At 41.6% G+C, this 24,869-nt stretch overlaps 1 protein-coding gene and 1 pseudogene across 7 annotated transcripts in view; one reads left to right on the top strand and one right to left on the bottom strand.

The window, feature by feature from the left end:
• Positions 1–24,869, bottom strand: part of Commd10 (COMM domain containing 10) — a 129,177-nt gene that overhangs the window by 89,603 nt on the left and 14,705 nt on the right. For all 7 annotated transcript variants that reach the window (XM_006526224.4, XM_006526226.4, XM_006526225.4 and 4 more), the window contains one exon: positions 7,804–7,914. In XM_006526224.4, coding sequence (XP_006526287.1) covers positions 7,804–7,914 — 111 coding nt within the window. The remainder of the gene's footprint in view (positions 1–7,803; positions 7,915–24,869) is intronic.
• Positions 12,912–13,056, top strand: Gm22791 (annotated as a pseudogene).

Below are 24,869 nucleotides of genomic sequence, written 5' to 3'. Positions count from 1 at the left end.
TGGCAGGGTGTGGAGAGGGGGAAGGAAAAGGGAAAATGATGAAATTATATTAAAGTCTCAGAAAATTATTTTTAAAATTTTAAAGCTGCAAGGGAAAAAGACCAAGTCACATATAAAGACTGACTCATTAGACTAGCATGTGACTCTCCAATATGACTCATTAGACTAGCATGTGACTCTCCAATATGACTCATTAGACTAGCATGTGACTCTCCAATATGACTCATTAGACTAGCATGTGACTCTCCAATATGACTCATTAGAGTAGCATGTGACTCTCCAATATGACTCATTAGACTAGCATGTGACTCTCCAATATGACTCATTAGACTCATGTGACTCTCCAATATGACTCATTAGACTAGCATGTGACTCTCCAATATGACTCATTAGACTAGCATGTGACTCTCCAATATGACTCATTAGAGTAGCATGTGACTCTCCAATATGACTCATTAGACTAGCATGTGACTCTCCAATATGACTCATTAGACTAGCATGTGACTCTCCAATATGACTCATTAGACTAGCATGTGACTCTCCAATATGACTCATTAGAGTAGCATGTGACTCTCCAATGGAGACTCTGCAAGCCAAAACAGCCTTATCTGATGACCTGCAAGCTCTGACAAAGTACTATGCACAGCAAATCTATCAATCATAATCAACAAAAACATTTCACAATAAAAACAATTTCAGACCACCAATCCAGCTCTAAAGAAAGCATTAGAAGGAAAACTTTTTGTCTGAAGAGAAGGTTAACTATACCAAGTACATTCAAAGGGATACAAAAAAACAATCAAGACACTAGTTAATCAAAACTGGAGGAACACAAGACAAGAATCAAAAATTACTCAAAATTACTCCTCATTAATAACTCATAAATAGTAATATTCTCTATTCTCCAATAAACAAAACATAGACTGATAAACCAGATTATAAAACAGAATCCATCTTTCTGCTACATCCAAGAAACACACCTCACCATCAAGGGAAAAACATCACTTTAGGGTAAAGGATGGAAAAAGATATTCTAAACAAATAGATCCATGGAGCAAGCTGGTATAGCTATTTAAATATTTTAATATCTGATAAAATATACTTCAAACCAAAACTAAAGAGAAAACAATTAGAACACTACTTTTTTTAAAAAAAGCGGACCAACATGATATTACTTCTAAACATTTATGCACAAAGCACAAGGGCACTGAAGTTCATTTAAAAAAGAAATAAAAAAACCTACTATAATTAAAATCACATATTGAACCTTACATAGTTACAGTGGTGTTGACTTCAATACTCTACTATTACCAACAGATGGATCATCCAGACAAAAACTAAACATGGAAATGCTGGAGTGAAATACCATTACAAATCAAACATCCTAACAGACATCCATTGAACATTCCACCCTAGCTTCTTCTCAGTGTCTAATGGAACTTTCTCCAAAGCTGACCATATATGAGCACAGAGCAAGTCTCAACAAATATAAGAAAACTGGAATAACACACTGTATCCTATCTGACCACCATGGATTAAAGCTAGATATCAACAGCAATAGGAACAGCAGAAAGTAGACTAACTCACTACTGAGTGAAAAGCAAGACAGAAATCAAGAAAGAGATTTAAAACTTGTTGAGGGCTGGTGAGATGGCTCAGTGGGTAAGAGCACCCGACTGCTCTTCCGAAGGTCCAGAGTTCAAATCCCAGCAACCACATGGTGGCTCACAACCATCTGTAACAAGATCTGATGTCCTCTTCTGGAGTGTCTGAAGACAGCTGCAGTATACTTACATATAATAAATAAATAAATCTTTAAAAAAAAAAAAAAAAAAAAAAAAACTTGTTGAAACTGAATGGAAATGACAGCATAACATACCCAAACCTACAGGATACAATGATGGTGGTTCTAAGAGGCAAATCAGTACAGACATCTAAAAACTGGAGATGGCGTAGTAATCACTTACCAACACCACTCAAAGCTCTAAGACAACCAGAAGAAATAACAACTAAGAAGAGTAGATAGGACAAAGTAACCAAACTCAAGGCTGAAATCAATGAAATAAAAACAAAAACAATACAATGATTGGTGAAATGAACAGTTGGTTCATTAAGAAAATCAGCAAGACAGACAAACCTCTAGCCAAATGAACCAAAACACAGAGAGAAGATCCACATTAATAAGGAATGAAAAGAAAAACATTAAAATAGACACGAAGAAATTTAAAGAATCATAAGAACATATTTTAAAAATCTGTATTCCAAACAAACTAGAAAACCTAAAAGAAATGGATGAATTCCTTGATATATGTGACCTACCACAGCTGAATCAATATAAAATGAACAATTTAAAAAAATCCATAACTCGTAGTGAAATTGAAGTAGTAATTAAAAATCTCCCGGCAAATAAAAGCCAGACCAGATGGATTTAGTGCAGAATTCTACTAGGTCCTCAAAGAATTAACAGCAATATTCCTCATACTGTTCTATCAAATAGAAACCGAAGGAACATTTCCTAATTCTTGTTATGAGCCCAGTATTACCCTGATACCAAAGGCATACAAAGACACAACAAAAGAAGAAAATTATAGATCAATATTCCTTATGAACACAGATGAAAATATCGTCAAAATGCTGGCAGACCAAATCCAGGAACACATCAAACTGATTATCTACCATGATCAAGTTGAAATTCAGGGTGGCTCAAAAGCACACTGACATTTCACTGAAAAAAATAGAATTTAGATGCTTTTTCTTTCTTTCTTTCTTTCTTTTTTTTTTTTTTTTTCTCGAGACAGAGTTTCTCTGTATAGCCCTGGCTGTCCTGGAACTCACTTTGTAGACCAGGCTGGCCTCGAACTCAGAAATCCGCCTGCCTCTGCCTCCCGAGTGCTGGGATTAAAGGCGTGTACCACTGTGCCCGGCTTTTTTTTTTTTTTTTTTTTTTTTGGAAATGTTTTCACTACAGATACAAAAAAGCTATGAAAGGCAAAGCCATTCCTAATTTGCTCAACTACAGTAATCACTTTTTTGGTATATTTATGTTAATATAATAGATAATACAAATGTATAACATATATATACATATATAATAAAAGGGAATTCAGCAGGGATTAAACATCAGAAATTAATTCTTTTCCACATCTGATTTATGCTCCAAACATGATTAAGAATAAGAAAGTATTCTTTAATGTGATTTATGCTAATAAAGATGTGATATAGCATACCTTAAAATATATATAGAATGTTCACACCTACATTTAAAGACATCTTAGAAAAATCTGTAGGTGCAACTAATTAAATCACTACTATACAGTAGAATACCTTTAAGGGGATCCCAGTATTTTAAATTGCCATAACAAGAGTTCAGGATTTAACTGAGATATATAACCTAAATAAATCAGAATGTATATTTTCTCCTTAAGTAACATAGTCTGTTTAAAGGCTTCATGCAATGACACATAATATTATCCTTATACCAAGATGTGCTTAAAAAAAGAAAAGTAGGTTCAATTGAAATATGGTCCATACATAAACATGGATACACTCACTCTGCAGAAGTAAACTAGTATCTCTTAATGACAAAATTATCACCTCCCCGAACTAAATCACATAAAAAGAAAACTGGAAACCTAGAATATAGTTCTTAAGAAGAAAATGAACAACAAAACCTTGGATTTTTAAATAACATTCAACATCAAAAAATATGTGTGATCTTCCAGCATGCATCACTGAGTCACGTAAGGAGGAAAGGAGCCCCGTACCTGCCCAACAGCACTGCAGAACTCTGAAATAAAATGGTCTGGCTTCAAACTCTAGAGGTGCAGGCTGCTAGCCTTATGACCTGGGGAAATGACTTAACCTCTCTGAACTTCCCTATCCCTATCTATCCAAAAACTTACAATCATGACTGAAAGAGAACCTGTAGACATCCGAACCTGGCAACATCTAGCGTCATGGACAGAGCAAACACACGAAAGCGGTGGGAGGTAGCTGGGTGGTAGAGCACATGCCTAGCACTTACAGGCCCTGAGTTCTCTTCCCTGCATGGTTAGAAAACACTATGAACAGTCAAAAAATGAAGCTCATTTTCTCGCTCTAACAAAATATGTCATTCAGCTGGAAATATGAAGATGTCTACCTCAGGAGCCAGCAATGAAGTGGTCTATATTCATTCAAAATCATAATTAGTTATCCATAAATGCCTTCTGCACCCGAAGTAAAGTCCAGCTTAGCATTATGAGAAATGAAAGTCTGCTGTGAAAGTAATTTTGGTTGTGGGTAAAGAATGAAACATGATTTTAATTTCTACTTTAATAAAATAGGACTCTGTTGAGTAACAAACAGATGATGAAACTTAAGTGTATATTTTAAGTATGTTAGTATGTTTAGAATATTCAAAGTATTGATGATATTCAATATTACCAACACTTGTTACTAATGACATTGTATTCTTCACAATTTTTTTTTAATTCAACAGACTATAATAAGCCTGGAAGTAGTTTAAACTATCACCCAACAGAGTCATTCAGCTATCTTTGGGATTATTTTATTTCATTTTCTTATAAAGAAATAAATATAACTGACAGAATGCATAAGAAAAGTCAACCATGCAGAAGGCTTTTAATGAATTACATTTTGGCAAATGATCACAGACAAATTAACAAAAGCTGACTCATGCTGATCTCATTTATTTGTTCCATACATATCTGATTAATTGGCATTAATTCTGTTGATGGAAACAGAAGAACTCTATTGTTATGTACAGATTAGAAATGTAAACACTTAGCATTTCCCACAACTACTGGGAATGTTATGTTAAATAACATTGTGAATGCCAGAAATGGTTCGGCAGGCGAAGTGCTCTACTGCCCCCTAATGAAACAAACCAAGCCAAACCAAAACAAGAAAACTCATTTTAAAGTATCTGTGAACCAGAAAAAAATCATCTTACTTTGCAAAATGCAGTCAGAAATACAAAGGATACTAGCTGAAAATCACTAGACTATAGATCTGTCCAAAAGCTACAATCATCCATTTTTCACGATAAAATTAGTAGCAAAACAGGAAAGCCTTGAGACAGAAATATTCTTAGGGCAAAGATAACACAGCCAAACAGTGTTATCGAGTGTGGTAACAAAGGAAAACGTCACTGCGAGCTACACGTTTGTGCCATGTTGAAAGCTGTCACCAGGAAAACCAGTTCCTTAGAAACTACTCTGTGTTTTCAGCTCGGTGCTCTAAAGTAAACACTGTCCAGATAGTCTCTAATTTACACTGAGTCCAATCCTCTCGGGATCTCAACGCATGGACATTTTCTGGGTAACTAGGTCATACAATACATATTTAAAAAGAATTCCTCCCTACAGGTCGCTATTTTAAATAATTTGATAATTTCGTGGTTCCGTTCACAATGCTCTAAGCAGTCCTGATTTCTAATATTTTAACAGCAGCTTCCCTTCAATAAGTCTGGGTTTCAAAACCTGCTCCATCGCCTTGCCTTTTCACTTCCAGCCGATCAACACTCCCCAAATTCTCATTTAAAAACCCAGGAGACCGAGAGAGAACACAGTATAGTTTGTAGTCTCTGATAACAGAAGTAGCCTAAATATTAACACCAAGCAACCACATGAAGTAGGATTTTAAAAATGAAGTCATGATAACAAGAAAATGTAAAGAAAAGATTCAACTCCAGGCAGAGCTCAGCAGCCAGCGGAGGAGTCAGTGTGGCCGTCAACTGTCCCCTGAGCTCAGCATCCCTTGGTCACAGCATGTCCCTGCCCTGGTTGACAATGGCTTTACTTTTCATTGTGTGTTACTGCCTAGGAAACATTAGCTAGGTCGAAGTCCTAGCACACAGCGGCACAGGGGAGGGACAATGTAAAGAAGAGACGCAGTGTGCACACAGAAGTGCTGCTCTCCTCTGTCTACTGTGAATGACACTGGTGCTCCAGCTCTGCGTGTTATGAGGCTAAATAACACTCACATGCAATAAGATCCGATCAAAACCTCAAAAGAGCAAACGATGGAGGACCGTAAATGTCCCTGAGCCCGTATCACAAATGAGCCGTATTTTCATATCTGCACTGACTTCCTGGGTAACATGAATTTTTTAAAAAGACTGCTCTGCTAGAAGCTTTAGGTCTTCCTGTCCATTGCCTAACAAGAAAACAGACACATAGGCATAAAGGCATGTTTGTGTGCCTGTGTGAGAGAGCTGGGGGCTGAAGCATCCCAAAGTAAAGTGCCATGGAAGCCCTGGTGCCCAAAGCTTATCTAACTTGGTTTAACCCTCACATACTGCTGCAGCTACCTGGAGGTAACGTGCAGAAGCCACAGAGAAACTGACAGCACAGAGCTACTTAAACACGCACATGTTCAGGCCTGTGAGCCCCAGTCTACTCCAGCGCGTTCCAGACCGTTCTCCTAACTAAAGGTTGTCAGGAGGGAGAAGGACATTCCAGGCTGTCCTTGTGCTCATGGGTTCCCAGTAAGCATAAATATTAAAAGTATACCAAGGGGGGAATAAAAAGAGATGACATAGGAAAGAGAATAGAAATTGACAATATCTCCATTAGCAAATTATGTTAGTAAGAAACTTTGGCCTGAAGCAAATGGATTGATCGACTGATTGATTAGTTGTTTTAGCTTCCCACAGTGTGATGATGATGATGGTGGTGGTGGTGGTGGTAATAGTGGTGGCGGTGGTACCAGTGCTCACTGAGAATTTACCACACTGGCCTAAGTGCTTTATACACAAAAGGCATGTAATCTTCAGAGAAACCCTACAATATACACACTACGTGCTACACGGAGAGATTAGTTACATGCCCGAATTACATCACCTAAGCTGCAGCACTAACAATACACTTCTCAGTTTGACACTTCACTAGTTAAGTTTATATTGTTTGTTTTCCAGTGAAAAATGTGTGAAATGAAATGATTTTGGAACACTGCATTAAGCTAATTTATTATGTATAAGGCTTAAATCACATCAGTCTTTTGTGGTTATATAACCTGGGCTGCCCACTGGCCCAGCTCTTGAAAAAGACAGAAATGCCTATGACATAATAACTATTGTGAACACGCTATCAAAGTACATTCGATCCCATGATAAACACGGCTACTGGAAGAGCACATTCCCCACTGTCACTCTCCGTCCTCACATCTCCCACAGCACCCCACGCCCAGCTCTACCTAAACATCTCAACATGGTACAAAGTCTCACCTCTTTAGAGGGTGCATTTGCTCTCCGTCTTCTATCTTAAAAGGGTAGTTACAGTATAGAGTATGATAGGTACCTCTCACTGTGTCAGAAATCCATGTCCCTCTGAGCCACACTGGGAAGCCTTCCATGGCTCTTCTTCACCTCTGGTAATTATGTTCAAGTTCAAGTCTGAAACTGATGCTGAAGGAGAAACTGCCCTATGATGTAAAACTGGTGCAAAACCTACCTTACAAGAGGATGGATTTACACACATGAACACACTACTCCCCAAAATATAATTCAGATTATCCGACTGTCCCAGGCATTGGCTGGACAACAAACGTACCCTTCCCTTTAAGCATGCAGCCTACAGCTTAACATACACACACACACACACACACACACACACATACACACACTCACGCATGAGGGGATGGGGACATCAAAAACAGTGACTTCATAGGGACTTCACTGAATTTCACATTGCAAAACAAGCTGTTGTAACTGGTTTACATTTTAAATCTGGACTCCTTTGTTGATGAGGCAAGAGACTTACCAAACAAAATACCTCATTTCCCCAGGGCGCAGTTTCTTACCTTGGCGTCTTCCTTGCTCACTCCCAGTTGCAGCACGGCCTGGGGAGACTGCAGCTTTGCTTGAGCAGAGTGGGCCATTTGCAGGTTAAGCTGCCATCCCACTGTCTCTAGCTACAAAAGACAAATGGGGACTGGGTTAAGATGGGACGGAAGAAGAAAACAGTCAACTTCAGGTACATTTGCACTCTGTAGGAATCAACACAAATAGCGCAGACTAAATGGAAAGTCAATTTCAGGGTCCTTTAACCTGAAATCTCTGTAAACTTTCCCTCTAGACTCAGTAGATAAGCCTCTTGTCATACTTGTCAAATCCAACACTGAAAGTGGTCTCTAAACAGACTATTCTAAACGATAAAAATGCTAGCAATCAAGTACACAAAAACAGCTGACTGCAGGTTGAATTTTGGGGTCTTTTTTTGGGGGGGGGGGTTGGGGGTGGCAAAGGATGTTTCCCAAACCCATCGTGTAGCCAGGATGGTGTTCACCTCCTGATCTTCCCACCCCACCTCCCAAGTACTACACTTAGTGACATGCGCCACCATATCTAGCTGAGCCAATGGCTTTTAAAACCTTGCCATTTAGATAGCATTTTAGAAACCTGCTTTATTTATTTATTTGTTTATTTATTTATTTTCTACATCAGGACCAAAATTCCCCCTCCCTACTTTCTTCCTAGTCTCTCCCCACCACCTCCACTCTTTCACCCTATTCCCCCATCCACTCTTCCTGATTCTCTTTGGAAAAGGGCAGCCCTCCCATGGATTTCAACCAGCCATGACATATCAAGTTGCAATAAGAGTAGGCACCTCCTGTCCTGTTAATGCTAGTTGAGGCAACCCAGTAGGAGGAACGGGTTCCAACCGCAGGCAACAGAGTCAGAGACAGCTCCTGCTCCCGTGTTAGGAGTCCTACAAGACGACCAAGCTGCACACTGTAATACATGTACCGAGGGCCTAGGTTAGCTCCATGCAGGCTGCCTGGATATGGGTTCAGTCTGTGTGAGCCCAGGTTAGTTGATTTCCTTGTGGTCCTTGTCCCATCTGGCTCCCACAATCCTCCCCTCCACCACCTCCTCTTCTCAAGGACTACATGAGTTCTGCCTAATATCTGGCTGTGGGTCTCTTGCATCTGAGAAACTCAGAGTTTAAAAAAAAATAGAAAATTTCAACTAGTAAATAACATATTCTGTTTACTGACTTCCTATCGTTCAAAAATCTTTGTGTTATACAAAGAAGGCTTTCTTTCCCTTATCCTCCCTTCCTTCCTTTTTTCTTTTGGAAAAAAAAAAGAGAGAGAAGAAAACCCAAGTGTGTGGTTCACACCATGAGGCAGAGTCAATAAGCAGAGATCCAGGCAAGAAGCCGCTGACCTGTCAGCTTGCCTGTGGAACCAGAGAGGTTATTATACTTTCCAAAGTGCGTTAACTTACTACGGCTCCCAATTATGGTAGAAACTAATTGTTTCCTTTGACTCTACTAACACAAGAGTACAAGCGAATCAGACAGGACAAAATGAGGAGAGAAAGACTATGGCAGTGTAGGCTCCCTTGAAAACACACACAGCATACACAGAGCTTTATGAGACTAGGCTCAGCAGTATGATCATGTGGTTTTAGAGTCAGTTCCCTACAAATCTCCAGTTTCAAGCTTTGTGGAGTACAGTAGTTACAAGCCTCTGACAAGGCAGCCTTCCTGATGACTTAGCCAAACCACCTTTGCTGCACGGAGTCGGAATGCCAGCCTCCTGACGCTTACGACTGGACCACAATACTGGTCCCTTAGCTTGAAAGCGTGTTGAACAGACACAGCAGTGGCTCGAGGCCAAGCCGGAAAGGATGCAATGAGAGCATCATCGGCACCTGAGGATGTGCGAGAAAAGATGCACTGCTGCTTCTCCCAGCTCATCAGGGGTTAGAGGGCATGCCCACAGCCGTTACCAGGTAAGAACTCACTTGGAAGGTGTCCACAGAGGATTCTTAACATTGGCTGCTACCACTCATTGGAACAGTCTCTGGGACGGCGTCTAACATGAGCCCGACACTGCTTTCAACAGTCTTGAGAAGGTCGACATATCATGTCCTTCTAGGTAGTTGCAAGGATCTGTGTTTCTTGACCTTATTGGCTGACTGTCCATGCCACAGACGAATGCACGCCTGGGTGCTGCCTAACGCTGGCGTAAGGCAACCACCACTCAACTTGAACATCCTCCTTTGGTTCACACGTAAGGCATTGCTCCCTCATCCCTGGCTAAAGCAGAGTCGAACTCCATTTGCCCGAACCTCCTTAACATGTATTGAAACAGAAAACACATATGATAGTGTTGGTGATATTTTAAAGAACTATAAGTACAAGGCATTTTAGTTGCCTAGCTTTTTCTGTATCTCTCATGTACTCACCAAAGTACTTAACCTGGTTTGGACTCACATTACCCATCTCTCTGCAAACTACCACAGATTGTTTCTAACCAAGACCCTACCTTCTCTCTACCCCAATCTCAAGTCTCCGTTTTCCTTCTCCAACTGTGTGTCCCAGGATACACTATGCTAGTTGATTGGCTGTTCTTTGGCTCCTATGTTACTTCTGTGTCACTTTCATGTTCTCTCCTTCTCTTCCCTCTGTAGTTGGATACTTTGCTTCTCGGGACACTGTTTCTTTCTCTATTAATATTTAATCAGCACATTGTAATAATCTGCCTGCACCTCTTCTCAGGGTTGACTGTAATCTCCATCATGGTGAAGCAAGAATAAATCACCTCCATATCTCCGTAACCTGCAACAGCCCTGACAGGGATTCTTCTCAAATAAATAAACAATCAATCACATTATGTATTCTTCTGCTTTAAAGAAGGAATGTTCACACTAAAATGGATGGCAAGAGAGGGGGCAAAAACTCAGTCATATTTCTAACTAGATATAGCTTTTTAACAAGTCAAAATTATTATAAATTATAGAACTGGCATTTGCTTGGTTGGTATCTCTGTCTCTGTCTCTCCTCTCCCCTCTCTCCTCTCTCCACCCCTACACTGAGGAGGGAGTTAAATTTGCTATCTATAGACCAAAGCATGCCTAGTAGATACTTTTTATGAAGAATAAGCACTACCCCATATCTGCCACTTGCTTTAATGACAGTCAAGAATGTGAAGTGTGGGCTTATTTTCAAGTTGGCATTAATTAAGCAAGTGACTTCCCTAAGCTTCAATTCACTCATCAGTCAGCACAATGGGAAAACCACACCCCACTGTCAGTAATGTGTGAAGAGTTAGATGCTGTACCTTAATGCCATTGCCTGGCCGAACTTTTACAAACTTGTGCTGCTTCCAATATGTCTGCCTGTTCCTAAGTGGTATGCACCCATTCACAGAACCGTTCTGCATCGCTTCCTGTGCTAAAACTATATATTATGATTAGGAAAAATGCAACTTACAATTTAAATCATTAGTGCAGGAAACTTTTATGCATTTGACTTTGAAGTATTTAAACACAAGATTTTTTAAACTGATATATTTGTGATGTTTATTATGCATACTTATGTAGGAAAATTATTAAAAGGAAATGAGTCATTTTACAAAAAAGTACAACTTTACTTCGAAGTTACTAACTGGGGTTCAGCCATGCGATAACTGAAAGGTACAGATATTCTCTTTTAACACTGCACACACACACACTTACAATTGCATCCGATTTTGGACGGCTCTCCTCCATCCTCTCCCCAAGTAAGACAATCTATTACAAGTATCTGTGGTATTGACCAGTGTTGAGACATGGCTCAAGAATCGAGGTGTGTGAGGGGAATTCTGAATGCTTGTGAGGACCTATTTCTTCAAAAACTTGGGAGTTTGTTCTTGGCACGTGCTTCCATGCCCCTCTCAGGCAGAGCAGATAGGAGTAACTGTGCTTTAGGTTATTCATAACAACTGGCTATTGTTATTTGTTTCTATGCCGCTATGGAAAAGCATGTCTTGCCACGTGCAGCTCGTCCTTGTGATTATAGACTCAGATGAACTCTATTCCTTTTATTTTCTGTGTGCTTTGCCTGCATGTCTGTGCACCTCATGTGTACTTTGTACCTACAGAGAGGTTATAAGGCATTCACTCCCTTGGGAATGGAGGTACAAATGGTTGTGGATCTGGGAACTGTACCTAGGCCCTCTGCAAGAGCAACAAGTGCTATTAATCACTGAGTCACCTCTCCAGCCCCTTCAAGTGACCTTTCCTAACCCTCAGAGTATAAAGTGTCTGATGCTCTGAATAAAGTTGACTAGTGCAGTGCGTGAGACTTCAGTCCACCTCATTTTTAGACTCCATTCTCCCAGGTCCCACCACCATCAACAGCAGTAAACGGAACAGACGTGGGCAAGTCAGACAGGTAAAGCCAGAGAACCCATGAGCTGTGTTCATAGTCCATGGGCAACAGAAGTCAAGCAATCTATTGCTGCTCACCCTGCTGCACTGTGATACACGCAGTACTTAACTGTTTGGAGACTACTGCCTGCTGTCTAGGGGCCTAAGCAAACGGCTGAGGATGCTTTCGTCATCTGACACACTCACACCCTCGCACACGGAGTTTCACAGAAAAACAGTCAGTATCCTGAAACATTGAAGGACAAGACTTCAGAAAGAGTAACTATACTTATTAAAGAGCACGGGCACATAAACAAAGAAAGAGGGGAAAGGGCCTCTCTCTTCAGTGAACCTGGGAGACAAAGAAAATTAAAAAACATTGTAAGACACGTACTTTTACTATCTACAATTCACAGACTACAAAGTAAAACAGGAAATAATTTGTCAGTCAAGGTGAAAAGCAAGTGACTTCCTTCTATGAGGATTAAAACCTTGAAGTCCAAAGTCTCACCAGAACAAAAACTTAAGAGGAACTGAGTTAAGTTGGAGTCATCACTGGATGTGATACAAAAGTCAAGAATGGATTCAGGATGTGACTCGGTTGGTAGAGTGCTTGCCTGACCAGCACAAGGCCCTGGGTTCCCCTAAGAAACCTTAACCTGGTGAGGCAGTGCATTCCTGAAATCCAAGTATTCGGGAGGAGAAGCAGGAGGCCCAAGGACATCCTCAACTACCCAATGAGAGTCTGATACAAGCCTGGACTGAAGATCCTGTCTCAAAAAGAAAAAGTGGTATTATAGATGTGGCTACTTTGTTGCATGTGTGACAGTAGGTGGCAGAGAAGAGAAAGGCTGTTATGTTGATGCTCAGTGTTCCTGACCTAGGAACCTATGAATACTTAGTAGCCTAACATCCCCTGAAAAACAACAACAACAACAACAACAACAAAACAGAGCCTGAGATAGCCACCAGCAGGCAGGCCTGGACAAGTTCCAGGATGGGAAGTAAACTAGAGACTAGAAGAACCCCAACTTGGACCTTTACCCAGGGAGGGGGTGTACCTGAGACAGAAGGCCCCCTAAAGGGGCCCCTCGGGTAGGCCAGGTGAGGAGCGAGTCCTAGATGACCACCAGACCAGCACCGTAGGGCCCTGACAGAGAGCTGGCCTGAGAAGAACACCAGTGCAGTACTGCCAACCTGAGGAGGGCACACCATGCTTGGGATAACCCTTCGCAGAGGTTACTATGAGGAGCAAGTTAGTGGTGGAGAAATAGAGAAAAAGTAACAGAGGATGTGAGCACAAGCAAGAGAGGCAGAAGTGGAGACTAGAGGGTAGGGAGGTGATGTGAGCAGCTGGTGATGCCTCCTCAGACCACGGAAGGATTCTGGCTTGTGCTGCTACCCGCAGCTACATCTGGGTCCTTGGCCCTGCAGCAGCAGGGGTCTCTTACCACCGAAGGCCAGGCAGATGTCTCTGGGCTGGGCTACCACCTGGTAACATATCTGAGGGCTGTGAAGAACTGGCCCCACCTCTCACCTGCGCATCATGGAAGAGCTGGCCCTACAGGGATGAGAACGGGAGGAGCTGCCCTTCTGTTGGGCAGCTGCAGAAAGGGGGCTCTGCCCATTGCAGGAGCTGAGGGTAAGTCAGCCTTGAGGATGTGAGTGTGGGAGAGTTGGCCATACCACTTGTTTCCCACATAGTGGCATGGATGAGGAACAAATCTCCCCCTTCCTCTTCCTCTTCTTCCTCTTCTTCCTCTTCCTCTTCTTCCTCCTCCTCTTCCTCCTCTTCTTCCTCTTCTTCCTCCTCCTCGTCCTCCTCTTCTTCTTTCCCCTCCTCCTCTTCCTCCTCTTCTTCCTCCTCCTCTTCCTCCTCTTCCTCCTCCTCTTCCTCTTCTTTCCCCTCCTCTTCCTCCTCTTCTTCTTCTTCCTCCTCCTCCTCTTCCTCTTCCTCTGTCCCTCACTGGCTGCTGTCACAGGAGACCTGGTCCTGGTGTCATGAGAGCAGGAGAGCTGGCCCTGCCCTTTACCGGCTGCAAGTGGGCCCTGCAACTTGCCTAAGCAACACAGTAGAGCTGACCCTGGTGATGCAGGCACAGGCAAGCAGTTAGGGCATGAGTGTGGGAGAGCTGGCCTCACCACCTGTCTGACATATGGTGACATGGGCAAGAGACAGATTCTCCCAGGACCCCACCCCCACCCCTGAGGTCATCAGAACAGGAGAACAGGCTCTGAACCTCACCTAGGCAACACAGTAGAGCTGGCCCTGGAGGTGAACATTGTAGGAGAGCTGGCCCTGCCTCTGTTGGCAAGGGAAAGATCCCCTCCCTCTCCTTCCTTTTGCCCTTGCCACAGGTGGCAAGTGGGAGAGTTGGCCCTGATGGTCATGAGAGCATGGTAGAGCTGACCCAGGGTGTGAGAATTGCAGGTGAGCCAGCCCTGCCTCGTCTATGGTATAGCAGTGTAGGCAAGGGAGAGATGCCTTTCCCCCACTCCTGGTTCTTAAAACCCACAGCAGGCAGAGAGCTGGTCCTAGAGTCAGGAGATCAGGAGAGCTGGCCCAGCCAACCAACTGGTGCAGCACTCAGGAGAGAGGGCCCAGCACCTTACCCGGGCAGTGCAGTAGAGCTGACCCTAGAGGTGGTGGTGGCAGGTGAGCCAGCCCTGAGAGCTAGACCTGCCTCTTGTCTGCTGGGTGATGGTGCTGATGAGGGAAATGCTCCCTACTCCACTCCCTCATTTTACCATCTCTAGCAGACTGGAAAGCTGGCCCTGGGGTCTAAGCCAGAGAACCAGCCATGTCCATCACCAACTGAGCGAGCCCTGCACCTCACCTGGGCAGCAGGGTAGAGCTGGCTCTGGTGCAGGTGAGTCAGCCCCCAGGGGGCATAAGGACTTGAAAGATACCTCTCGGGCTGGAGAGATGGCTCAGCGGTTAAGAGCACTGACTGCTCTTCCGAAGGTCCTGAGTTCAAATCCCAGCAACCACATGGTGGCTCACAACCACCTGTAATGAGATCTGATGCCCTCTTCTGGTGTGTCTGAAGTCAGCTACAGTGTACTTAAGATATAATAAATAATAAATAAATCTTTAAATAAAAAAAAAAAAAGAAAGATACCTCTCGGGCCCAGATCCAGGGCTTTAAATTGACCCATCCTAACATCTACCCCATCGATGAACTGCAGGAGTGCACAAAGGAGCTGGCCCTATAGATCCAAGACTACAGGATCTCTCTGACACGGGGTATCCACAGAATATCCAAAAAGGAGTTCCAGTGAAATTCCAGTATTGATAGAGTAGCAGAAGTCAGAGGCCTCATACCAGACCAAGGAGTCCTTGCAATGGACATTTGCAAGCAAAGAAGCATAGACAGAAGAGAACTCTGGGGACACACTGGAACACACTCTAGCTCCCACAGCCAGATTTCTTTTCTGACCCAAACCTAGGAACGCTTGTCAATGGTTTATGTACAAGATGGCTACAAGATCCTTTTATACTAAACTAATAAAAAAATTCACAGCCAAAATTAGATTATGAAAAAAACAATAGAAAACTACAAATTAAGGACTATCCCACAAAATAAATTACATGTATATATCAAACACACGAATGTCTTAAAAGAGAAACTAAAAGATGGAACCTTTTACAATGGTTGGAACATGTTATTTGCTGAATCTAAAAAGAGCATTGGTGATACAAATATGATATGAACAAGAGCCATTCTCTCTGCTAAGGTGAAAGTCTCATGGTTCACTAATTAGTCCTCTGAGACCCATAACACGAAGCAAATATAGCTATCATCAATATTTTAATTACATGCAACACAACAAAATTTAGTGTAGAGCTCTGCCTTAAGTTAGCTAAGCTATAGTATCTGTTCAAAATAAAACTCTGTCCTGTGTATACTCTACATTTGTACATTAAAATGCTCAGGAATCTTGTTGTATTATTTATATTCAAATTTAAAACTTAGGGTCTTAGTTTGCTTCCTGTGTTGTGGTGAAGACACTATGACCACAGGCAACTTCCTGGGGGCGGGGGGGGAGCTTATTTAGCGTATAGTTCATGGTCTATCATCTAGGGTAGTCAGGGCAGGAACCTGAAGGCAGGAGCTAAGCAGAGGCCATGGAGGAGTGATGGCATTGGTTTGCTTCTCATGGCCTGTTCACCCTATCTATAGTCTCATTTAATCTAGGAACACCAGCCCAGGATTGATACCATATAATCATTAATCAAGAAAACAGCCCAGGGCTGGTGAGATGGCTCAGCAGTTAAGAGCACTGACTGCTCTTCCAAAGGTCCTGAGTTCAAATCCCAGCAACCACATGGTGGCTCAGAACCATCCATAATGAAATCTGATGCCCTCTTCTGGAGTGTCTGAAGACAGCTACAATGTACTTAATAAATAAATAAATAAATAAATAAATAAATAAATAGTTTAATTAAAAAGAAAAAGAAAACAGCCCAAAGATTTGCCTACATGCAATCTGATCAAGACATTTTCTCAACTGAGGCTCCCTCCTCCCAGATGACTCTAGTTTGTGTCAAGCTGACAAAACACTATCCTATCAGGGTCTAGATTTAAATGTCAGCAAAATAAATTTAAAAGATGGAGAATAAACCACTGATAGTTTAAATATTTTTTAATGCATTCCAGAAATAAATACAATACCCCCTAAGCATCTAACAAATATTGTTTTTTACTTGAAAATATTACTAGTTAGTTGATAAATGACTTTCTTTTGTCTCCTATGTCCATGTCAAGTTTTAACTTATAATTACTCTGTAAAACACAATTCTGAACATGTTCCAAGTTAACAAAAACGACTATAATAGCCGGGCGTGGTGGCGCACACCTTTAATTCCAGCACTTGAGAGGCAGAGGCAGGCGGATTTCTGAGTTTGAGGCCAGCCTGGTCTACAAAGTGAGTTCCAGGACAGCCAGGGCTACACAGAGAAACCCTGTCTCGAAAAAAAAATGACTATAATATTAACTCTATAAAGCTAAAAAAAATAATAATAACTATGGCTGGAGAGATGGCTCAGTCAGTAAAGCACCTGCCATACAAGCATGGCAATCAGGTCCCAGCACCTGTAAAATGCAGGGCAGAGAAAGAGGCGGGCAGATCCCGGGAGCTCACCGGCCAGCCAGTCTAGCCAATCGGGCTATGGGCTCAGTGAAAGACTGTCTCTCAAAACATACAGTAAAGAGTGATCTCTCTCTCTCTCTCTCTCTCTCTCTCTCTCTCTCTCACACACACACACACACACACACACACACACACTTGAGCACATACAAATAAGTCAGAAGCTAAACACACAAGTAAATAGACAAGCAACTAAATTTTAACTAGGATGTCTCTAAAAATAGAAGTATTAAAATGTTTTGGATGAGAGAAAGTCATGCCACACAACTAGCATATAAAAGAAGGCTGCATGGGCTATATTAACATCAGACAATTCAAACGTCAGGTAAAAAATTGTACCTTAAGGTCGCTTACTAAAAAGGCATAGTAGTCACACATTGGAGGGGACAGTGACGTAATTCTGAAAGAGAGCACAGCCTTCATGCTGACAGTGAGGCTGATGGATCTCCTAATACTCTGTTCAATGAGGGAAAAGATAATGTAAAAGGCAGAAATTAGGATTTTCCTGTATCTAGGTTTTTATATATTATAAAATGCAGCAAATCACATCAGCTGACTTTTCAGGTGACATCTTCAGAAACGAAGGCCCCCAGTGCTGGAGTGCGGGACAACCTCCTCAGGCACCGCATTTCCCTGGTCAGTCAGTCAGGTCTGGACCCTAGCTCATTCTTCCTTCTTCCCTGCTGCTGGACAGCTCACCTAACGCTAACTATCAGTTTCTTCACTTTGGGTGAAAAATGAGGTAATCTGATTCAACCACTAAACTGAGCTTTGTGGGCACAAGCTATTTATTTGTAAAAGCATTGGCAATGCATATAAAATCAAACAGGAATTAACAATAAATACTGCCCTCCAGCCCTCCCTTTCAGGTCACAATCACTGCCAATTCCTATTATTATTATTATTATTTTAAATCTTTATTTCATGTGCATTGGCGTTCTGCCTGCATGTGTGTCTATGTGAGGATGTCAGAGCCTCTGGAACTGGAGTTACAGACAGTTGTGGGCTGCCATGCAGGTGCTGAGAATTGAACCCAGGTCCTCTGGAAGAACAGCCAGTGTTCTTAACTGCTGAGCCATCTCTCCAGCCCAGTCAATTACTTTTACAATAATTCTCTTAAGGGTCTTTTTAAGCCTAAGAACTTACAGACATTTAATTTGCTTCCATGTCTGCCTAGCTGATTTCAGGGCAGGTCTTTCCCATTTGTCCAAAAGTGTAATAAACCTCTAATCTCTCTCTTCAAAAGCAGTTTAGGTGGGAATTGTGCCCCTTCTTACAGATTGAGTTCCATGACACAGTTCTGGAGCTGGCTTTACATGACTTCTCTTATGGCCACTGTGACCCCATCCTCTGAGGCCCACATCACAGACAAAACCAAACCCTGCCTTACTCTTTCAGTGTGTCAGTACAGGCTCTCATTTCTACTATATCACTCATTTCTCTTCTTAATACATCTGCTACTTTTGTTTTTATAAAATCACATAGCTGTTTATTTTCAAATATGTTCTATCAAGTTGTCTCTTATTTAAAGCCAGAGTTGATTTTACATTCTGTTGTCAGAATGATATAAGTAATGACTGCTACATTATCAAGTAATTTAATGCATGTCATTCCCTGCTTTGTATATGATAGGTTCCTAATGACAAGTGTGTGTACAACTAAAAACAGAAAGAACGAAGGTAAGTGTCATTCTCATTGCCCTCAGAAGCAAACCAAACCAAACCAACAGCTGGCGTTAGACAATCTGTACTGACCAGCATATTATATGTGATTTTTCTTAAATACTTTGTTCTAGTTAGGCTGCTGCTGCTGTGATCAATACCATGACCGAAAGCAACGTATGGAGGTTACAGCCTCTCCTGGAGGGAAGTCAAGGTAAGAAATGGCAGGCACTTGAGCAGAGAGCATGGACGAGCACTGCTTACTGACGTGCTCCATCCGCCCTGGTCGCTGCCTTCCTTACAGCTCAGGCTCACCTGCCCAAGGACAGCATTATCCGCTCGCCCTCCTATATCAGTGAGCAGCTAAGACAATGCTCCCACATTCCTGTCATAGGCCGAGCTGATGGAGGCAATTCTTTGGCTGAAGTTCCTCCTCCAAGATGACACTTAGCTCATGTAAAATTGACAGCAGAAGCTAACTATAAAAATTATCTATATGAGTATGAATTTTAAGCAACAAGCAAAAAAAAAAAAAAAAAAAAAAACCTGGTCCTGAGTAAAGAGTATTAATTTAATGCTCATGCGAATGTCTATGAAATGGCACTTTCACCTCAGTCTTCTGTCCACTTTTTAAACAGCTGTAGAAACAATGCCTTAGCCGTAGCTGCTGTGCAAAGCCAGTGAGCGATGCTCTCCACACTTAACATCCCAACTCCAGGAAGCACAGGCGGTCCCATTTCAAAACACCAGCTAGTCAGCTGGTAACGGAATGCTGCATCCCGCACACTGTAAGAATTGTAGCAGTGCTGAGGGCAAGCATATGGAAATCAAATGTCAGTAAATAAGTCAGGAGCCATCTGTGCAAATAACCTCACACAGTGACATCGCCAAGTCTCTTCAACACAGTGAAAAAGACATTAGGTGATGAATGTGGCAGCTATCTACCAAGTAAATGGAGAGGGGGAATGACAGACAGACAGACAGAGACAGACAAAGAGACAGAGAGAACAAGCAAGCATTATAACACTAACATTCACCCCAGAGACAATGAAATGTGAGCCATTGTAGAGTCAGTTTAAAACCACAGGCCTCTCACAAATGCCCTGAACATGCCTAACAATCCAGTGACTTCTTTTATAGATGCTACAGATGTGTCGATGTGCATATCCGATGACAAGCTGGTCAGAACCACTCACCGCTCCTGGATGCTCTAACTCTGGCATTATCCCAGTGGTGTGACTATTCTAAAACTTACTCAGCTAGCATTCAATAATGACATATTGTGCCCTAGGTACTAGTGTAGGCTTGCAGTTTAACATTGTAAAGAAAAAACGAAAATACCTAATTTCCTGAAGTTAACATTCAAGCAGGTAAAAGATACATTAATGATTAATAAGTAAGCAATACTGTGTGGTAAGAATAAAATAAAAGAAGGTTAGAAATGGTGGACAAAAGCGCAATTTTAAAGCACGTAGCCCGGAAAACAGTGAGAACATACAAGCCTTAAGACCTGAGCTCCATCTTCAGAAGCCACATAAAAAGCCTGAGATGTGGCACAACCTTTAACCCCAGCACTGCTACACGGGAGGTAAGACCCATAAGATGGGAGGTGGAGAGGCAGAATAGGCAGGGGACTCTGCAGTGGAGCAGCAGAAACAAGAGAATTTTGGACTAAAAAAGTCTCAAAGGAGCATTCTGGTGGGAGCTTAGAAGACAAGAATGTGTACAGTGGAGGGAGGCCTGGTTTCTGAGAGTCCAGGGAGAGCAAGGGCTCCATCAGGGACTGGCATTTGTGTGATGTTCTAACAGAGAATCTAGCTGCAACCTTCCCTGAGCACTTGAGTGAGGCTGGGTTTAAAAGCAATGAACTACTCAGTTTGGTGGAGGAGATTTGAAGACAGGGTAACCCTCAGGCTGGGGCACAGTCAGCACTCGCTGCTCTCAGCCAGGTCTGTAGTGAGACCAGAGTAAGAAGCTTGGTGAGGAGAGGTGTGTGACTTCAATCCAAGCAGACAAGAAAGGATTTGTAGCAGTTACAGAGACTCGTGCGAGGGAAGAGGAACCTGGCACTTTACACCAGGACAACACTTGTGGAAAATGCACAAGTTAAAAGTGCAAATTCACTTGAAAGTGAAAGCTGGGTATGTTTCTGAACTTCCATCATTCTTAAAAGCCTCGATTTCTTGTTTGTTTGTTTGTTTGTTTGTTTGTTTAAAAAGTCTTGCTATATGTTGCCCAGATTTGTCCAGGACTCACTAATACAGCCCATGCCATCCTTGAACTCAGGAGACCTTCCTAAGTGACTGTCTCCCTCCACAGACCATACAGTGCAGACCTCTGGAAAGACAACCCACTGAGCAGTGAGTGTCCAGAGGTCAGCAGAACATGCTGCCTTCTGCAAAAGTCCAAAGGAAAGCAACTGAACCAGTGATCTACTTTCAGCCCTCTGCTTCTCATGTTACCAAACCAAGTCTTAAGAGGTAGAAATGCATATAATAAACATCACAACTTGGGGAGATGCCCTAACTATATTTTCAGGCTTAGACACAGGAGTCAGCACAGCCTCACTTTCAAGGTAACAAAGAAATGTGTGCTTCTTGACCTACAGATTTATCCTATAATGAGACGTCTCTCCAAATTCAAGTTTGAGACATTGGTAAGAGACATCAATGACTTTCACATTGCTACTGCTCTGTGTCAAAAATATATAAATAGTCCAAGTTTGAGGACAGTGAAAAGTCATTCAGCTAATGATCTCAAATTGGCAATGCTGAAAAAACAACAGCTGTATTTAGCAAGCGCACATCTTGGCGCACGATGACATCACCGGGGTAAGCTTGCTAACAGCACAGTTCTCTGGCATTAGCAAAATCTTTATTCAATTTGTTAATGGTTCTGCTCCCAGCAAATTACTTAGAAGAGAATACATCTCCAAATAAAGTTGATTAAAGGTCTCTTAAATTAAAACCCTTTAAATTGACTGCTGTATCAACAGCAAAATCCATCACCTTTTTGTTCCCTAGAAAAATTTCCATCTCTCTCAAGCTAAAGGAACTCTTCCTATACTCTCACTTTTAAAGAGAAAATATCCAGAATTTAGTATTCTAACAAGATTCAAGAGTCGTAACATAAATGAAACACACACACACATACACACAATGCACACACACAAAATACACACATACTCAGAGTTTATAAAATACAAGAAAAATTAAAGTGAAAAAAACACTAGGAAACAAAAAATACAATTCACACCTCTTCACTGAAGTGTTCTTTTCTCACCAATAAGTAGAAATATTACTCTCTATAAGAAAAGCAAAAAAAAAAAGAAAAGAAAAGAAAAAAGAAAAAAAGAAAAGCAGACAGACTGAATTTTAAAATAGCACAATTGGTGACTTAACCATTCCTTAAGGATCTGCTATCTTCCAGAGACCACTACAACAGTTAAGCTACAACAAAGAGCAAAGCAGACAAACTGTTCTGTCCTTGTGGAGTTTGTAGGATGGGAGCAAACAGGGAAAATATAAAGTAGTATGGTACAAATAAGCTAAGCATCGATAGAAGGGTCTTCCAGTTATGAGGGTTTACGATAAATGCCACCTTTAAACATAGATCTGACGATGGTAAAGAAGGCAGCCATATGGATGCCCAGTCCACAGAAGAGACCCCGAGGCAGAGATCAGAGGAAGTCAGAGAGGGCCAGGTGAGGGGTACCCAGCAGTGAAGGCTGAGTGAGGCTACAGGTCACACAGGCAACTGTAAGAAATGGATTCTATCATAAGAAACACAGAAGGCCACTCAAGGATTTCTGAGAGAAAAGGAACAGGGTAAGACAACCACATCACTGTTGGGATTCTGAGCTAGTAAAGGCTGAGAAGTAGTTCATGCTACATTAAACTCCTTACAGACAGCCTTTAATCCCAGCACTCGGGAGGCAGAGGCAGGTAGATTTCTGAGTTCAAGACCAGCCTGGTCTACAGAGTAAGTTCTAGGACAGCCAGGGCTACACAGAGAAACCCTGTCTCAAAAAAGAAAAAAAAAAATTATGTTTGTAACCAGTTGTGATGCTCTTAACCTTGGCCAGAGAAGCAGTGGGCAGAGGTCAGTATAGCAGCAAAATGCTTAAAGTAAGAGACTGCGTGCTCACCCATAAATGGAACATTTATATCAATTCCTCCATCCCAAGGCTCAGGGAACATCACAGAGGTGAGCTAAGAACCAGGGGACAGCAAGGAGTGCTGTGAAATACTGTCTTTTGGACATGATGTGACTACTGTGCTCATCAATACCAATCAGCTGTGGTCAACTGCACAAGGCCTACAGAAGAGCAAGCCAGCAAGCTGCAGCCTGGGTGAGGAAGGGGGTCACAAGGCCCTATCCCTAGCTGACGAGCTATTTGTAGCTGTTGGCTGGTGTAGGGATGCGGCCAGTAAGTAGGTTCCCTATATGCATGGCCCCATAGTTAGCTGGACTCAGTGGGGTTCTTTTTCTTTAATTGAAAAACATGAAGTTGGAAGGAAGTCATGTTGGACTAAGAGAGAGAAAAGAGGGTTGCTAAGATCAAAATGCACTTTATATATGTATATAATTCTCAACAAATAAACAAAAATACCCTAAACAAAAACAGGTACTCGACAATGAAATAAACAATTGGCTGTTATAGTTAATACAATAAATCTTGTAATGGCTTAAAGGGAGTTATTTTAGTGTTTAGAAATATTACTGTCTTAGAAAACCTTGACCATATATTTTTAAATGCAGGTAAAACATATACAAAGACTATAAAATTTCATCACGCAACACAATGGCTATATATTTTGAATAAACCTGTATGTAAATGGAGACAAGAATAAGAGGAAGCTGTGCTTTACAAAAAGAAAATCACATTGAGCACACTGTGGACTTTCAAAACAAACGGGTTAAACTTAAAAACTCTCAATACATAAATCCTCTTAAAAAGAGAAATCAATGCACAAGCCACTTTAGGAAGGGTTATGATTGGCTTTCCAGACATTTTCCATTGCCTTAGTTTTTAAAGGTATTTTAGAAAAAACATACAAAAACACAATTTAAGAACAATGCCTCAAAAAGAAAAGTTTCAGAAACAAAGTTATTACTGGCAAAAACATTTGACACAACAGTTTTTACTTTTAATATGGTTCGAAAATATTAAGGAATTCTAAATAAAAATGTAATGAATACAATTAAGAATAATGCTCATTTTCTGTGGTTTATACTGAAGTATCATGATCACATAGCATTGGGACAATGTCCAAAAGCCCTGCTGACAGACAGCTCTGATAAGGATGCAAAGCCGGATGTGCAGCATAATGCCCGTCTTCAGGAGACTAAGACAGTGCTTTGAAAAGTGAAGAGACAGAACTGAAAACTCCCCGCAGTAAAGCGCTGGAAAAGGCGATTATGACGGTTTCTCAGTACTCTAGCCAACCTCCCAGACCCAAATAATAAAGACATAAAGAGCTGTTTTCCCACTATACCTTTCAACTACTTCTCAATTTACCTCTGAGAGGGACACCAAACTCACACAATGGGAAGATGCAGGCTTCTTATCAAATGCTGCTGGAAGCTGGCTATGCATAAGAACACAAACTGGGCTCTTACAGCATATGCAAAAATTCATTCTAAGTCATTTAGATACTTAAATACCAGGTATCATGAATGTTACCTGGGAAGAGCTCTTCTGCAATGCTCTGGCGTAGAGTTTAGGATATAAAACCAAAAGCGAAGGTCACAGATCAAAAAGTAACTGTGACTGTGCTAATCTCAAAGTCCTTGAACAGCAAGGTGCAAAACAGAAAAACATCATATTATCTAATAAGTATTCAAAAAAAAATGAAAGAATCCAAACAAGGATCTACAAAAAACAATCCAGTTTTTAAAATGGGTGGAGCTGG

Source organism: Mus musculus, chromosome 18 (assembly GCF_000001635.26).
Source record: "Mus musculus strain C57BL/6J chromosome 18, GRCm38.p6 C57BL/6J".
Lineage (NCBI taxonomy): Eukaryota > Metazoa > Chordata > Mammalia > Rodentia > Muridae > Mus > Mus musculus.
This window is presented reverse-complemented; position numbering and strand designations above follow the sequence as displayed.